The 18908-nt window shown below is 46.1% G+C and overlaps 1 protein-coding gene across 1 annotated transcript in view; it reads left to right on the forward strand.

The window, feature by feature from the left end:
* The first annotated feature begins 700 nt into the window (after positions 1–700).
* LOC147022796 (protein salvador homolog 1-like) overlaps positions 701–18908 on the forward strand; it is a 54596-nt gene continuing 36388 nt past the window's right edge. Inside the window, exon 1 of the mRNA XM_085887603.1 lies at positions 701–898. Coding sequence (XP_085743729.1) covers positions 814–898 — 85 coding nt within the window. The 5' untranslated portion in view covers positions 701–813. The remainder of the gene's footprint in view (positions 899–18908) is intronic.

Consider the following 18908-nt stretch of genomic DNA (forward strand, 5'->3'; position numbering starts at 1 on the left):
GATTTTTGATTTTCTAAAAAAAAATTCGGATTTTTTCAAAAAATTAAAAGTCCCGTTGCTGGGCAACGGTGGCATCCATAGCAACGGTGCTCAAAAGCATAGAACTAGATCCTGGTATGAACCTACCAGTCAAGTTTCATCAAAATCAGTTGACTCCTCTGGCCTCCAGAGCTGTCCATTACATACAAACAAACAGACAGACATACAGACAGACGGAATATCTGAGACTAAGGGTAGTCTAGCGATCACCCAACAAACAAATGGAGGCGATCAACATACTTGTCAAAAACAAACAAACAAACAAACAAACAGAGAGGGATGAAAACATAACCTCCTTGACCTTCGGTGGCGGAGCTAATGATACTAATTTCGAACGGTTTTCCATGTCCGCTCAATACGCGCCAAGTATCAAAATGGTCATGTAACATGTGGTAAAGTTTAAATTTCCTCCTTTGAATGGTTTCCTACATACGCGACCGATTGCCCCCACTTTTCACTTCACAAGTGTATTTACAAACATTCGCGCTTGTTTACATCGACGTTCCCTCCAAGTGGAGGGCTCTCTCGTGGGAAGATAAAAACCGTCAGCAGACTGAACGTAACGTGCATCGCCATTACTTCGCTTCAACTCGAGACCTACATCCACGTGCCGGTCCCGAGGCAACCGACTTTGCTTATATAGTACCGCCCACTTCATGTGAGACGTTCTTCGGTGCTCTCGACCAATGGCGATCCGATAACGGCCCCGATGGAAACACAAGGGCGTGGCGCATGATATGAGCTGAGCTGCCGTGATACGGCACAACCGACGGGATGCTCGCGCGCGGGATGGCTGTACGGGGGTCGCACTGCTCGACGATGGGACCAAGGGGGTCACACAGGAACACGGTACCGCCAAGTAAGTGCGGAGGGAGGAATTACCTTGAAGGCATGGAAAAAGAAATGTAGAACCGTCATACCGACGGCTTCTTGAGTCGTTCCATGTGATTTTTTGACCTTGTATCTGCTTGTATATAACGGCTGTGCCTTTGGAACAGAAATATAATCTTTCCTAAATCAAAAATAGAATGTGAAATGAATGAGAAAAGTTTTAATTGGACGCTTTACTGTTATTCCCATGACGTGAACCACAACCTGCAGCAGATTTGAACAATTAACTCCCGTGCCAATTGTTGTACCAATTGTTCGTCCTCGGAAAAAATATTGTACCAATTGTTCGTCCTCGGGAAAAAGTTTACTTTTTGTTTTTCCTTTTAATTAACAAATTCAAACAAATAACCTGCCCTTCCGTTTGACGGCCGTTGAACATTATTAGAGAGGAACATTACTTGAACCCCATATTCAAAATGTGCTATCGTTTAGAAAGAGACTCACATTTAATAGTCCAAGGAACACCAACGAATACTTAATTTCTCCATCTATGTATATTTATAATTGGTATGTAAAAATATTTCCTCATCAAAGATATCAAGATTCATATTAAAAAATGAAAAGTTGTTTTTTCGGATATTGTTAAGCAAGTAATTCCGAGAGCTTTTCAAACGCTGATCTTAGGGATGAAGACAAAACATGTACTGTAATAGCCGTGCGTCCATTCTGGTTGCCCAAATCGAATCCTATGCATCATGCCAAGACCATGGTCCTGGGCCTGTTTGCTACATTACAATGCTCGTGGGACAGTGGAATTAACCAGGTGAAGCACTAATAGGCGCCCGTGATTCATCTAATTCGGCCGAGCAAACCGTTAGGTCACGAGCACAGTCTAATGCTGTTTGAACCACTTTACCATCAACATGCAGCCAGAAATATGTGGGATTCACCACGAGACCAAGTGCATTTATAAAGAGAAAATGGCTTTGAGGAAAAGGATTACACAAAGCAATAAGAATAAAGCAATCACAATAACAATAAACCAGAGAGTTGGTGTCAAAGCCACACAATGCTCGCCTGTTTATACATTTATCGTTTTTAGAAAGACTAGTCTAATAATATTTTTTATAAAGCATTGCAGTGAAGTCTGATCCAAATAATTTTAAAGCAATATATGTATTTGTATATTGTAATCAGTAAAAAATAATGTGGTAGATAAAAACACTAGAAAGGAAATAACTTGCACCAAAAACTTTAACATTTTCATGCTCACGCTGACGCGAGACTAGTCTAATAATATTTTTTATAAAGCATTGCAGTGAAGTCTCATCCAAATAATTTTAAAGCAATATATGTATTTGTATATTGTAATCAGTAAAAAAATAGTGTGGTAGATAAAAACATTAGAAAGGAAATAACTTGCACCAAAAACTTTAACATTTTCACGCTCACGCTCACGCCAGGGGTATCGCTATAGCTCTTTGTTCTTCGAACAGGCGAGCTAAAAATGAATCGATCATGAAACTCTTTACCCTTTTCCGAATACACGTCCTCAATACAAACCAAGCGAACTAACAGAAGATCTTATCTAACTAGCTTATAAAGCTTATAAAGGCCTTTATGCACACCACAGGAGACAGACAAAGGGTTTGACAAGACTGAAGGTAGTTGGTCAGGCAAACCCAGAGGTACAGCTGTGCAGGAGTCTGGTGTCAGGTCAATCCCCTTGCAGAGCAATCATTTCAGGGCGAGAGAGAGAGAGAAAGAAAGAAATGTGCTCGTCTCCGTGGCGCGACTCAGACGGTTGGCAGTTCAACCACACTGCGGGGCAAGGTCCTTCGCCAGAGAGAAAAGTGAAACTCAGCCTGACCGTTTGCAAAGTGAAACCCAGCCTTCTTTCCCAGATCGCTCGCTTCCTCTTTTATCCCTTCTGGCTCATGCTCTCCTCTCCTTTTTCCATTGTTGGTGATCGGACTGGTCAGCGGGATTAATTGGCCACCTGAGAAATGTCACAAACTCAAATGATCGCTCCTCGAGTTCCAACAGAATCAGCACCTATTTCTTCCTCCCGCCAGTCTCGTGCTGCAAGGTGTGTGCACTTTAAAAGACAACATAAGGGACAGATTTCAGGAAAAGAACATAGAACAAAGCCAAAAATTTGGTGGGGATAGAAACAAACACGATGGCAGGCAAGACAAATCGTCTACCTATTACATACCTACACATATTAGATACCTACACATATCTATTGCACGAACAGTAAGTTATGCTTATACTAAGAAATAACTAACATTATACTGAAGAGTTTTACCCCACTCGGATTATTTCTACAACAATATGTGTGTATCGACTGTATATATACAGTACGAGCAAATACAACCCGTCTCTTCGCTGACATGAATTTTAAAGAGGGGGGGGGAGAAAGTGGGAGAGAGGTGGGAGACAGGGATAGGGGTGAGAGAGAGACGGGCAGAGTGCAGAGGGGGAGTTCCAGCAGATGTGACGCCCAGTTTAACATCCATCCGAGAGACGGCACACACAATGATGAATCGCCCTGCCTGTGAAACATTGGGATGACAGTTTATAGCTGGGTCAGGATTCAAACCCAGGCGAGACAGCTTAAAGCAAGCGTGCGTACCTCTTGGCTGTCCTGCCGTGATCTGGCGATTCATTGATTTAAAAAAAAACCGAATTGATCCAAGTAGCAGTTCCGACTGATAAAAAAAAAAGCTTTCATTTGTCCAATTCACACATTCTTTGACAGCCCTTACTCTCCTCGACCTCCCAATAGTTGTATGGTGGTGAAGGGCGTTTGGCAGGAGCATAACGTGAGGGGAGGGAAGGGCAGGCAGTGTCAGGGCAAGGGAGGAGAAGGCAGCATGAGGGCAGGGGAGGGGAAGGCAGCGTGAGGGCAGGGGAGGGGAAGGCAGCGTGAGGGCAGGGGAGGGGAAGGCAGCGTGAGGGCAAGAGAGGGGAAGGCAGCGTGAATGCAGGGGAGGGGAAGGCAGGGTGAGGGCAGAGGTGGGGACGGCAGGGTGAGGGCAGAGGAGGGGAAGGCAGGGTGAGGGCAGAGGAGGGGAAGGCAGAATGAGGGCAGAGGAGGGGAAGGCAGAGTGAGGACAGAGGAGGGGAAGGCAGCGTGAGGTCAGGTCAGGTATGGGAGCATGCGCCAGAGCAGCGCGTCACTGCGTCCACTTTCCGCTGGTACTCCAGGGGCCTCCGTCTGGCCATCCCCCAGGCAGATGCCTGGCCCATCCCCATCTACTTGAGATGCCGATCAACCTGCTGCAACCAGGAGGCACATGGTCAGCGCATTAGCCTCCTCCACTCACGAGACTTCCTCGCTGAGAGAATCTGGTGAGCAAGATCAGCGTCAGGAAAACGAGCCACATATCCATACAGCCGCAGCTGATGCTCACGGATTATGCAGGTAACAAATCTCATTTGAGTCTCTCTCAGCAACCGCTCGTTGGACACAACGTCCGACCAGCGATCGCCAAGGATTCTCCGAAGAGACCTGGTACCAAAGGAATTAAGTCTCCGTCTCAGATCCTTGGTCAGAGTCCAAGTCTCGCATCCATAGAGCAAGACCGGAAGCACCAAGGACCTGAACACTCGGACTTCCGTACTCCCGCACAGGTACCGGCAGTGCCACACCCCATTATCCAGTGAATCCATAACTCCCCAGGCCCGACCCAGACGTCTATTGACCTCTGGCTCACAGCCAGCAGAGACATGAATATCACTGCCAAGGTAAGTGAATCTCTCCCCTACATCAGCATCCTCACCACAAACAGGCACAGACAGGACAGCAACATCCAATATGTCATTGAAAGCCTGAATCTTAGTTTTGACCCAGGGAACCCGTAATCACAACAGCTCCGACTCCTCATTCAGCACCTCGCGGGCCCCCAAAAGGATATCTAAAGTCTCCGCAAAGATGACTACATCATCTGCGAAATCAAGGTCAGAGATCATGACATTCCCAAACGATGCACCGCAGCTTGATCTCTCTGACATCCTCCCTAAAATCCAGTCCATACAAGTACTGAAAAGTGTGGGGGTCAGTACACACCCCTGAGGAACTCCAGTAACAACTGGAAATAAGTCAGAGATGGTATCACCACATCTCACAGCACTCTCAGTACCAGAGTAGAGTTCAGACATCAGATCGATCAGTTTTGGTGGCACCCCACGAAGACCAAGAATCCTCCAGAAGGCATCCCAATTCACTGAATCAAATGCTTTACAGAGATCAACATAGGCTCCAAGCAGCCCCTGCCTAAACTCTCGTCTGCGTTCGGCGAGGACCCGAAGAGGAAGGATACGGTCAATCATGACCTCTTTGGTGTAAAGCCTGACTGCTCTGGACACTGGTGCTCAAGCAGATGGTGGGGAACCCCATCAAGAATTATCCAAGCAAAGACCTTGCCCGGCACTGAGAGCAGTGTCACCCCTCGGTCGTTGTTGCAGTCTTGGCGATCACCCTTCCCTTTCCAGAGAGGGACAACAAGGCCCCTCTTCCAGAAAGTTGGGATGATGCCTGTGTTCCAGGCAAAGCACAGAACTGCATGCAACGACACGAGTGCAGCATTTCCACCAGCCTTGAGAAGTTCAGCATGGATGCCACAGATCCCTGGAGCTTTACCCCATTTCAACCGGTTCACCGCAGCCTGTTTCCACAAGCGAAGGTGGACCACAGTTGATTGGAGGATCAGCAACAGGAATTGTAACACCCCTGACGTCCAGCTCCACAGCTGTTGGATCAGCCTGGTACAATCGCTCAAAGTAACCGGCCCAGCGGGCCTTCACTTCGGACTCCTCTGTCAAGAGCCTTCCACCCTCTGCTCCAAATGCAGTACACCGAGGGATGGGCTTGGATGAACGCAATACGTGAATTCCCCTGTAAGCAGGACGAGAATCCCTTGATTCTCAGATCAAGGTGTACTGCAAAGCGTGAGGGCAGGGGAGAGAAAGGCAGTGTGTGGGCAGGGGAGGGAATGCAGCATGTGGGCAGGGGAGGGGAATGCAGCGTGTGGGCAGGGGAGGGGAATGCAGCATGTCGGCAGGGGAGGGGAATGCAGCGTGAGGGCAGAGGAGGGGAAGGCAGCGTGTGGGCAGGGGAGGGGAATGCAGCGCGTGGGCAGGGAAGGGGAATGCAGTGTGCAGGCAGGGGGAGGGGAAGGCAGCATGAGGTAGGGGAAGAGAAGGCAGGGGAGGGGAAGACAGGGTGAGGGCAGAGGGGGAGGCTGCATGCCGTTAGGGGAGAGGAAGGCAGCATGTGGGCAGGGGAGGGGAAGGCAGCATGAGGGGAGGGGAAGGCAGCGGGAGGCGGGTGGTGGCAGCACGAGGGGGATGGAGACAGCGTGAGGGGTGGAGGCAGCGCGAGGGGGATGGAGGCAGCGCGAGGGGGGGTGGAGGCTGCGCGGGGGGGGGGTGGAGGCAGCACGACGGAGGTGGAGGCAACGTGAGGGGGTGGAGGCAGCGCGAGGGGATGGAGACAGCGTGAGGGTGGAGGCAGCGCAAGGGGGGTGGAGGCTGCGCGGGGGGGTGGAGGCAGCACGACGGGGGTGGAGGCAGCGTGGGGGGTGGAGGCAGCGCGAGTGGGTGGAGGCAGCGTGAGGGGGGTGGAGGCAGCATGAGGGGGGTGGAGGAAGCATGAGGGGGTGGAGGCAGCATGAGGAGGGTGGTGCCAGCGTGAGGGGGTGGTCATAGCGTGAGGGGTGGAGGCAGCGCGAGGGGGGTGGAGGCAGTGCGAGGGGGTGAAGGCAGTGTGAGGGAAAGGGAAAGCAGCATGAATGGAAGGGAAGGGAAGGCAGTGTGAAGGGAAGGGGTGTGCGATAAAATGCACTGAAAACAGCAAAAAAAATTTTTAACCTCCAGGTACTATATAAAACTGTGTGGGAGCATTTAAAACCCACGCTATCTACCTGGAAATTCAAAACTATACGTTGAAACATTTGAATGATTTTTGGACACGTTGAAATATTTGAATGATTTCTGGGGACATTGAAACATTTGAATGATTTCTGGGTACATTGAAACATTTGAATGATTCCTTGGGACATTGAAACATTTGAATGATTTCTGGGTACATTGAAACATTTGAATGATTCCTTGGGACATTGAAACATTTGAATGATTTCTGGGTACATTGAAACATTTGAATGATTTCTGGGGACATTGAAACATTCGAATGATTTCTGGGTACATTGAAACATTTGAATGATTTTTGGACATGTTGAAACATTTGAATGATTTCTGGGTACATTGAAACATTTGAATGATTCCTTGGGACATTGAAACATTTGAATGATTTCTGGGTACATTGAAACATTTGAATGATTTTTGGACACGTTGAAACATTTGAATGATTTCTGGGTACATTGAAACATTTGAATGATTTCTGGGTACATTGAAACATTTGAATGATTTCTGGGGACATTGAAACATTCGAATGATTTCTGGGTACATTGAAACATTTGAATGATTTTTGGACATGTTGAAACATTTGAATGATTTCTGGGTACATTGAAACATTTGAATTATTTCTGGGGACATTGAAACATTCGAATGATTTCTGGGTACGTTGAAACATTTAAATGATTTCTGGGTACATTGAAACATTTGAATGATTTCTGGGTACATTGAAACATTTGAATGATTTCTGGGGACATTGAAACATTCGAATGATTTCTGGGTACATTGAAACATTTGAATGATTTTTGGACATGTTGAAACATTTGAATGATTTCTGGGTACATTGAAACATTTGAATTATTTCTGGGGACATTGAAACATTCGAATGATTTCTGGGTACATTGAAACATTTGAATGATTTTTGGACACGTTGAAACATTTGAATGATTTCTGGGTACATTGAAACATTTGAATGATTTCTGGGTACATTGAAACATTTGAATGATTGCTGGGGACATTGAAACATTTGAATGATTGCTGGGGACATTGAAACATTTGAATGATTGAAAGGTACATTGAAACATTTGAATGATTTCTGGGTACATTGAAACATTTGAATGATTTTTGGAGACATTGAAAAATTTGAATGATTTTTGGGGACATTGAAATATTTGAATGATTTCTGGGGACATTGAAACATTTGAATGATTTTTGGGGACATTGAAACATTTGAATGATTTCTGGGGACATTGAAACATTTGAATGATTTCTGGGTACATTGAAACATTTGAATGATTTTTGGACACGTTGAAACATTTGAATGATTTCTGGGTACATTGAAACATTCGAATGATTTCTGGACACGTTGAAACATTTGAATGATTTCTGGACACGTTGAAACATTCGAATGATTTCTGGACACGTTGAAACATTTGAATGATTTCTGGGTACATTGAAATATTTGAATGATTTCTGGGTACATTGAAACATTTGAATGAATACCCAATACATGCCGTGTATATCCAGAATGCAAAGTCGTAGAAAGCTGGATTTTTGTTAAGAAAAGAAAAAAAACGTTTTTGGGAAGAGTTTGAAATATCTAATCGGTTGTCCTCGTTTAGCCGTCACCAATGACATCATTAAGAAGTTATGTCCTAAATTGTTGTGTTTATTATCTGAAGAATGCTCTCCCCCATCCCTGAATCGTGCCATGAACGTCGGATGTAATGAGTGAACCAACCTCTGAGAACTGCTGAATTATTTGTTTAAATCCATACTTCCAGACACTTGATACGGGTTGTGGGGGGGGGGGGAGAAACACCTACAAGGTATCTTCCGGCCAATAGAGATTCATTCGGATGTTGCCAGTGATCAGAGCGGTTGATCCACTCGGCTTCTAGTCCATCATAGAGGAGCCGGGGTGTAAATTGGAATAATGGAGAGGAAGTGGATGTCCTTCGAGAAGACGAGGCAAGCTTTCAGAGCACCTTGAACAAATTACATACTCCTACCTAGACTGCTCCTTGACACCATCTTACACCGCTTTACTACCTGAGAATGTGGTTGCTGTCTGCGCAGGAGCTTTTGCACGATGAACAAATGGAACAGGGTAGTTTGCTTGTCCTACACTGTAAGACAAAATCACCAGCCTTGAAAGGGGACATTAAAAGATTGGAATGTGTGGCTTATAATCTAATCTTTGAGCAGCTTAAAATGTTGATTCCATAAACAGAGCTTTCCTGAACTCCCAGCAGTTGCTGTCCTAATTGCTTGTTAGGAACGTTTTTGTCATTACTGAAGGTCCTAGTTCCTTGCGTGGAACCGTTTCTTGTATACAGTGTTTGTAAAACATCATTTGCAGCTCATGAAATTGAAGTTGAAAATGTTGGTGTTTCCTGCAGCACAGTCCTATTGCTTAGCTTAATGAGTTTTTTTGACAGTAAGCTGCGATATGATTGGCTGTTATGATACATTATTTAAAAGTTCGACTTAAAATGATATGATTCTTTGACTTAACTGCGATGATTACAAACGAGGCCAAAGTTGATCTGTGCTGGACGACTGCAGTTTGACTGAGCGACTGAGCGTGGCACAGCAGCACCCGCAGTACGCTTGTGAGGGCAACGTGAACAAAGTTGAAAACTCTCATGGATACTTTGGTGGCATTTGAACGTGGGCTCAACCAAGTAATTTGATCATAGTGTCCAAGTAATTCCATTGGTGTCGGATAAATTCCGGTCTGTTCAAGTAATTTGATTAGTATCTTGGCTATCCCTCATTCCTTCTCAGACATTGCTTCCTTTGACTGAAATGCCCACAGATAGCAGAGGGCATCATTCTGGAGCAGTTCCCACGGGGTTGATTGAGCAGTTTATGGAGAAACAGGTGTGAAGCCAGAGTGGTACAAATTATCATGTGCTGTGCATTAGGTGTTATATTAACATGATGTAGGTAAACATGGCAGGCTTTTCATCCCTCCCACCCCAAGCAGTTGTTTCAAAACTAGTCATCTCTGTAAAAATAAAAAAAAATTAAAATCCCTGAAAGCATCAACAGGAAAACGTAGTTCCACAACGTGGAGAATCACAGGCGAGTTAATTAATCCAAGGTAGCATGGGAATGAGTCGTGAAAATGATGATGGGAAGGTGCTGCTGGTTGCAGGAAGGAAATATTATCATTTTGATGTCAAAAGTCTTTATTTCGTGTTCTCATGGAATGTAGGTTCCAGGCCGGATCTTGTAAATCAGAACAGAATTCTCTCCTTTGGATATCCTCATGCCACTTGTTACCTTGGGGGATGCGTGCGGACCCTGAGTTTGAATCTCGACCCAGTTATAAACTGTCACCCTCGTGTTTCGCATGCAGGGCGAAGTATCAAATCAGAGGGACATTAATCCGCCGGAGGACCCGTCTACAAGAACCAGCTGTTGGTGGTCATTAAAAATCCCACGGTTCCTTTCGTCAGGAGTAGGCGAGTTCTCGCCGGTACCCTGAACAAATTGTAAATTCTTGTTTGAACCTACAGGGGGCACTGCATCAGCGGCACAGCTCTGCTCCCATCAGCAATGATGCAACCAGCAGCCACAGGTTGCATCCACGATGAACGAACGAATCCCAGACATAACCTAAGATCAGTTTTGTGAATGTGCACACCTTGCGCAGTTGCAACCACATCACTCAAACTCTCGTGTATTTGTACATGGGGAGTTGTAAACGTTCTCAGAAAGGGATACTCACAACAGTCCAAAAGATGATAATATCTTTTCTTGTTTGTTTTTTCTCCAACTAATGGGTATCTATCTCCACCTGGTAGGAAAAATGTTTTCTTCACTAACTACACGTAGCCTACTTGTTTAACGAGAAAGAAAAAGTTGGTATTTCTAGTTCTATTGTTGGACAACATTTTGAACCGCATTCATATTGCATGTTATTATCAGCAGGAATGATAAAAGATGATGTTGTACTGGAACTATAGTGGTCGCCTGTTTTGCCAAATCACAATTATTGAGGACAAGCTCTTTTCTTTTCTGGTCGTTACCTCTTCCACCGAAGGTAAAGGAGGTTATGTTTTCATCCCTTTCTGTTGGGTCGCCGAAATAGGTGACCATTATTGTCAGTAATTCTGTCTGTTTGTTTGGATGTTTGTTCGTTTGTCATCAGCATAATTGGTAGTAAACGTGGGCGGATTTTGACCAAACTCGGGTGGGAGGTACATCGTATGACCTCGTGCTTTGGAAATTGTGATGGTTGCTAGGGACGTTTTGGTTTCCTAGCAACAACGGAAAAACCTTCAAAATCGGTACCGTTCACGCGAAATCAATTCCGAAAGCCATTATCCCACGTAGGGTTATGAAATTTGGCACGAATGATCTACAGGTGATGCTCTATCAAATATATATTCCGGTTTTTGTAATATATGGAATACTTTAACCGCAGCGCCCCCTACAATTAGGGTATGCGCGAAAATTGAAGGCCCCCTAGCGACCACGTGAGTGTATCGATACAAATGAAACTTTGCAGGTTCATGGTACTCAATGAGTACTACAACTTTGCCTCAGGACATATTGACCGATTTCGCTTAGGTCAGGGGTCAAAGGTCAATTAGTGCAAAAATCGATAATATGCGAGAGCTGGAGGTGCCTTCGCGCCAAATGCTACTCCTCCTAGGGTTATGGTCGGATGGTCATGAAAATTCACACTAATCGTCTGGAATACATTCTGCACAAACGGTCGAGCCGGATTTTCGATTTAGATCTTTGTTCACCCACAGCACCCCCTCGAACTTTGGGGATTTCCGATTTCAAACCGCATTTTTCGGTACTTTTCATTCAAATGGATACCGAGTAGCTATCAGTAGAAGGAACTGGATGAGATTTGATTTGCATAATGTTAAGGTGATTCCCTATCCGCTATATGACATCCATTTTTCTCTATATCTTATAGTTTCCATGCTCGGCGACCCATCGCCGCCTACCGGCTTGTCTGTTTGTTTGTCTGACTTTGTGCAGGATATCTCAAAACGTTGTAGACGGATCCGGATGAAACTTGATGGGCAGGTTTGGTGTGTGACAAGGAAGAATCGATTAAATTTTGGTGAAGATCTGAATCTGGATCTGGAGAAAATAATTATTTAATCTTAAAAGTGATTCTTCACCATTGAGAGATAGGGCCAAAAACGATATAGTCCTGTAGCATTATATTTCAAAAATGTATTGGGACCGATATGTTCTCGTGGATCAGGTATAACATGGCAGAGGGAATGCGCTCCACCGAGTACCCTTCTAGTTTCCAACGGAATGGGTTTACAAATCTCAAAGCACAGCAGTCTCGAGACAAATCGGCATCTTTTCGTGGTTACTGCCCGCCAACCCTCCCACCCCATCTTCTCATGGTTACGTCGCAGTCGTTAAATCAAAGCCGACATGGTCCAAATGCAGTCAGTCATCTGCCTTGAGGCTTCACTTGACGCATTCAAACAGCACTGTTTCACTGCTGTGAGTTCTCCTTGCTCCATTCAGCTCGTGCAGACGGGATGCAAGGTTTAACGTCCATCCGAGGGACGGCACACACAATGATGAAAAAACTCGTCATATATGTATGTATGTATATTGTGTGTATATACACAGCTTTTTGAACCACTGACTCACTGACTCGCTGACTGACATTAAAGATCGGTACCTTCCGGGTGATGTAGAAAGATGAAATTTTGTGTGCCGATGGACATCAAAGCCGATACACCGGGAAAAATCACAGAACATTCGGAAAACATGAGTGAATGAAAATATTGTTACGGATTCGCGCCCGCCGGCGTGCTGACGGCCACGTAACTCGAATCGCGGCACGTCGCCCACCGGACGGACAATCCAGTCGTGACCCTCTCGGACTAACGCCGGGAACCAGTCACGGGTGGACCTTTCGGTCTCACCGCGATCGAGCCAATCGGCCCCCGCGTGGGATAGGGTTGCTCGCCAAATTCGACCTACCTAAGTACCCACACGGAGGGTAGACCGGGCGATCGCACCTCGCCGCAGGTCGACTTCGGACACGGGCCACTTAAGCGACCCGTTCCGTACTATCGGGATAACCGAGCGGTGTTATCGTCGGCCTCGACGGTTCGATTAATTATCGGGCGTATTCAGCCCACCACCAACCCTTTACGTGAAGCAAGATGAGGATTCAATGAGAGAAATGACGAAGCGAAGCGGGAAAGCAGTTCAACATAAAGCACATTTATTCGCGATGAACGGAAAGCACACATATACAATTCCACCAAAAGCACATAGAAAAGAAGACAAAAAGCAAATGCGACAATGCAGATCTAATACCGATTACGCGAGCACACGGCAACACTTATACAATTTTACTTCACAGACGGCGCCGACAACACACATTCCCAAAGCAAAAGAAAAGAGAACCACCCTCCAGGATGAGGGGGTAGGCGGGCCTGGGGCCGAGACCGTGTCGGGCCTACCCGTCTGGTGATGAGACGCGGAGTGGCGGTGGTGCCTCAACTCCGCGGGCCTCGCGGACAGTGTCTGGTAGGGGGTGGGAAGGGGGCCCCTTGGTCGCACTATCTCAGCGCGGGGGGAAACAGGAGGGGGTTGCTGATGCTCGGGGAAAGGAGGATTTTTACTCTGTCTCGGGTCCCGCGACGAGCGTCTCCACCTCGACCAGGTCGCGCCGTCGGCCTCCCTGGTGTGCAGCTCCCGGCACCGACGCGAGCACCCCCTCGTCTGCCTTCGCCGCCGCCGCCTCTCCACAGCTCCGTCCTCTTCGCTCCGACTCCAACTCCGAACTCTTCCTCCTGCGAACTTCCCAACTGCACTCAACTCCAACGCACACGACGACTTTTCTGACGAACGCAGCCGCTTATATAAGCCCCGTGGCTTCGCCTTTGACCCCCTGCCTTCGACCTTTTACCTCGCTCCCCATTGGCCCGAGAAAAAGTGGGCGTGAATGCATTTTGATCCATGAATTTGCATATAGCGACCGCCCTCCAACGCCCTGGAGGCGGGGCCAAATCGCCCCTCGCTCACCGATTGGACGGAACAAAAGTGGGCGTGAGTCGTTTTTGATCCGTTTTTGGAGCGGAAAGTCCATGGTTTTGTACACGCTGTTCGGCGCGCGCCCTGCACGAGTCCAATACCGGTACCCACAAGCGGCGCAAGAACGGTGGCGATGCGACGGTTGCGAGGTGTGACGGCAAAGGTCGTGGCTGCTGTGGTAAAGCGGTGGGTGGTTGATGTTGTGATGACTGTTGAGACGCGGTTGGCGGTGGTGATAATGGCGGTTGGTCCAAAATAAAGATGGTAAAAGAAAAACGGCTATCCTGAAGAGTCGCAGCACGCATGAATGACATTTATTCCCTCTAGACAACGGGTTTGGGCCTAACTACACATATACTTACCGAGATATCTCACCTAAGGGACCTGAATGGTGGTTTGCGAATTTGGTCAACCACAACAATATAAATAAACAAACAATAAATGAAAATAAATAAATGAAAAATCATGCAGGTGAACGACCCGAGACAATGGCAAGCACGGTTCATCATTGCTTACAATGCGTAAGCATACCCCTCGAGTGTGTGTGTAAGCAGGCAGAAGCCTGTGATTAAAAATACCACGATATAAAAAAGAAACCTTTTAGTCTTGCAAGAGCTCAAAAATGGGAGGTTATATATTTCTTAACAGCAAATTAATTTTTAAAAATCTTGTGGAGTGATCGAGGCAATGATGCCTGTACTACCACCTGGGTTCAATTTTTTTGGTTCATTGAAAAATTATAATTTCCCCTTTGGTTTGGATTGATTTGAAGCAACTTTTACTTTTTAATTTTTTTCTCTCCGAGAAACGTTTCCGTGTTTCAAGGTGGGACATTCAGACCGACCGACAACGTTAGCCTATCATATATAGATAGATATTCACAGACTGTACTAAACTCATCGGATTCATTGAAACGTTTGACCCATTGAAATCAAATGAAAGACCAAAAACTGCATTGGAGTCATCAGAAGGAACCCGAATAAGCAAAAGGCAAAGATAGTCATCATGAGGAACCTGGATAGGATATGGGCTTCAGCTGCTGCTACTCTACCCTCAAGCCCATCCAAGCACAGCCACATGCTTTTCTTAATGTATTGTTGCGGTTCTGTAAAACCGGCACTCCTCCAAGACAATGGCACCCAAACATATAGTGATCTTAAGACAGTTATCTCATTAGTATTTGTTTAGTTGGCCCTTTCCATATGTCTCGTGGGTAAATGGGACAAGATGCGTTGTGTAGGGCATTTAGTGATGTCTTCAGTCCTTTATTCTTTCGTTTACTTCATTTCTTCACTTCCCTTTATCTCATGCACAAACCACGCAATCAGACATGCAGATTGGTAATGATACCAGGAGCGTCGGGAGGACACGGTGGAAGCTCATTTGCATATGCGTGCCATTTTCCCGTTCAAACGGCGCGCCATAACCCAACTGATGCCTAACCTCAGACCCTTGCTACGCTCACCACAACTACTCTAAATGCCTTCTAAAAATCCCCACAACAATGTACGTATGTCCGATACCTTCACCACAAATGCCAGAACCATAACCAACCACATCAACCTCATCATCACAATTGCCACACTTTTACCACAGACGCCACAATGCTTCCCTCACTCCTCTATAACTATTGCAACTGCCATCAACCCCCCTGGATGCTCACCACAGTGTCTGAGGGTGCCGGAGGAATGAAGACATTAAGAGCCAGGGTGTTTTGGCATGTAACTCGAAGCGTAAACGTGCGCTGGGGTTCATTCAAGGATGTGCGGGTAGCTCCGGGGTTTCTCCAAATAACCATGCTCAAGGAGAGTCCAGCGCATGCTCAGGGCCGGAGAGCGCTCCCGAATACCCTGCGCCAATGTTAATTACGGAGCTCCATCGCATGGCCAGGCTCGAAGGTGACTGAAGCCATTTTTTATTATGGAGCCTGGTGGGGCGTGGCTTTGGCACGGGGTGACTGCTATGCACCAATGGGGAAGCTCAGGAATTCCTACACGGTCTTTTGATCCAATTTTTGCCCCCCTCCCTTGCTCAGGCTCTATAAAACGGAGAAATTCAGCTCGCTCGTTCTCTCTCTCTCCTTTATCCAAACTCTGTGAGGCAATCGTCCAGGATCTCTCCTCCATCCAGAGTCTAGGCAGAATCTCTTCACGAGCCAGTGCAAACAAGCGGAGCAGCCAAGCGAGGCAAGCCATGTGGAGCGAGCTCTTGCAGGATGGGCCAGGATCACCCCCGGGTCATCGGCGCTCAGTTTCAGCTGCATTCAGCAGCCAATATTCACACTTACAGACCTCTCACACATCTCCGTTAAGTCTTTCTCTGATGCATATTTTTCTCCCACCTATGTCTCGTCCACTGAGGACGCACAAGCTAAGAGAGCATGACTGATTCGAACCTCTCACACCTTCCTCGTGTATCATGCCAAAAGACACACTGCACTGCATTTGCACCTCCCACTCCGACACCGTAAACACCCTCAGTTTTCCCCTCTCCTCCCCCTTCCTAAGCAATTGGGTTGTGCTGATCCATCGACCGTGTCAGGTACAACGAGGTCGCTACACTTCAACCGTCTCTACTCATTCTGGGCTAACTCCAATTTCCTTGGGAATGTGTGTGTGTGTGATGGCACCTGTCATGTGCAGAATAACTTAAGACTGTATAAGTTTATCGGGGAACTCTGCGCTGTGTCTTCTTGTGTAAATATTTGTATGTCATTTGTCACACCCACAAATTCCTTTCTTTCCCCTGCTGTACATAATTACCATGCTACATATTTTTCCTCGCCTGGTTATAATAAATTTGCTTCGTTGTAAATGTACCCAGCTCGTTTTCGCGCTCACAATGAGACCCAATCGTTTCTGGGACCAGTACCAAGTCGATGGGGTGCGATAACTAGCGTGGTGGTGCTGTAATGCGAGGGCAATCAAAGCATTCGTTCGATGGCTTTCTCTGAAATTTCACCTTCCCTTGTACTAGTATAGTTCCACTGATGGCTGTGGTGATGGTGGTGGTCATCGTGTGCTGACCAAATGGATAGATATTCCACTAAAGGTTGTGGTTTTAAGTCTGCCTGATGCAAGTCGTACCATATTAAGAATTTGAATTTGAAGCTTCTGGAAGCAATACGCGTCTCAGGAAACTCTTCAAGTCGCTTTCCGTATGGTGTTGTTAATTTTAAAAAAAATTAATAACCAGCTCATAAATTACCTTCATGGGGTATACTCGATCTGTGACTCCTGGTCTGCTCTGCATATATGAGTAATGCCAGTCCACTCTTTGTGGTTGACTTAATTTAAGTTCCCTTAAAAGGAACTGCAACCCCAAAAGGCTGTTCGACCCATCAAAGCCTCTGCAATGGTTGCCAACCTAAGGTTGTTTGCTGATGCTTTATTTATTTTTAAACGCTGAGTGTCAAGCAAGAAAGCAGCACGTACCGGCCCTGAAGTCATTGGTATGACTCGGCCCATGGTTGGGTTCGAACCACCGACCTCTCGGACTCAGAGCAGGCGCTCCCTATTGTGCCGCAGAGTCTGGTAATTCCCAAAGGACAACCTGTGATGGGCACAAAAATACCACCTGTGAATAGGCACAAAAATACCACCTGTGATGGGCACAAAAATACCACCTGTGAATAGGCACAAAAACACCCCCTGTGAATAGGCACAAAAATACCACCTGTGAATAGGCACAAAAATACCACCTGTGAATAGGCACAAAAATACCCCCTGTGAATAGGCAAAAAATACCACCTGTGAATAGGCAAAAAATGCCACCTGTGAATAGGCACAAAAATACCCCCTGTGAATAGGCAAAAAATGCCACCTGTGAATAGGCACAAAAATACCACCTGTGAATAGGCAAAAAATACCACCTGTGAATAGGCACAAAAATACACCCTGTGAATAGGCAAAAAATGCCACCTGTGAATAGGCACAAAAATACCGCCAGTGAATAGGCACAAAAATACCGCCTGTGAATAGGCACAAAAACACCCCCTGTGAATAGGCACAAAAATACCACCTGTGAATAGGCACAAAAATACCACCTGTGATGGGCACAAAAATACCACCTGTGAATAGGCACAAAAACACCACCTGTGAATAGGCACAAAAATACCACCTGTGAATAGGAACAAAAATACCCCCTGTGAATAGGCAAAAAATACCACCTGTGAATAGGCAAAAAATACCACCTGTGAATAGGCAAAAAATACCACCTGTGAATAGGCACAAAAATACCACCTGTGAATAGGCACAAATATACCACCTGTGAATAGGCACAAAAATGCCACCTGTGAATAGGCACAAAAACACCCCCTGTGAATAGGCACAAAAATACCACCTGTGAATAGGCACAAAAATACCACCTGTGAATAGGCACAAAAATACCCCCTGTGAATAGGCAAAAAATACCACCTGTGAATAGGCAAAAAATGCCACCTGTGAATAGGCACAAAAATACCCCCTGTGAATAGGCAAAAAATGCCACCTGTGAATAGGCACAAAAATACCACCTGTGAATAGGCAAAAAATGCCACCTGTGAATAGGCACAAAAATACCACCTGTGAATAGGCACAAAAATACCCCCTGTGAATAGGCAAAAAATGCCACCTGTGAATAGGCACAAAAATACCACCTGTGAATAGGCACAAAAATACCGCCAGTGAATAGGCACAAAAATACCGCCTGTGAATAGGCACAAAAACACCCCCTGTGAATAGGCACAAAAATACCACCTGTGAATAGGCACAAAAATACCACCTGTGAATAGGCACAAAAACACCCCCTGTGAATAGGCACAAATATACCACCTGTGAATAGGCACAAAAATGCCACCTGTGAATAGGCACAAAAATACCACCTGTGAATAGGCACAAAAATACCACCTGTGAATAGGCACAAAAATACCCCCTGTGAATAGGCAAAAAATACCACCTGTGAATAGGCAAAAAATGCCACCTGTGAATAGGCACAAAAATCCCCCCTGTGAATAGGCAAAAAATGCCACCTGTGAATAGGCACAAAAATACCACCTGTGAATAGGCAAAAAATGCCACCTGTGAATAGGCACA

The sequence above is a fragment of the Eptatretus burgeri genome, chromosome 7, assembly GCF_056783735.1.
Source record: "Eptatretus burgeri isolate ZD-2024b chromosome 7, Ebu_testis_v1, whole genome shotgun sequence".
Taxonomy (NCBI): Eukaryota; Metazoa; Chordata; class Myxini; order Myxiniformes; family Myxinidae; genus Eptatretus; species Eptatretus burgeri.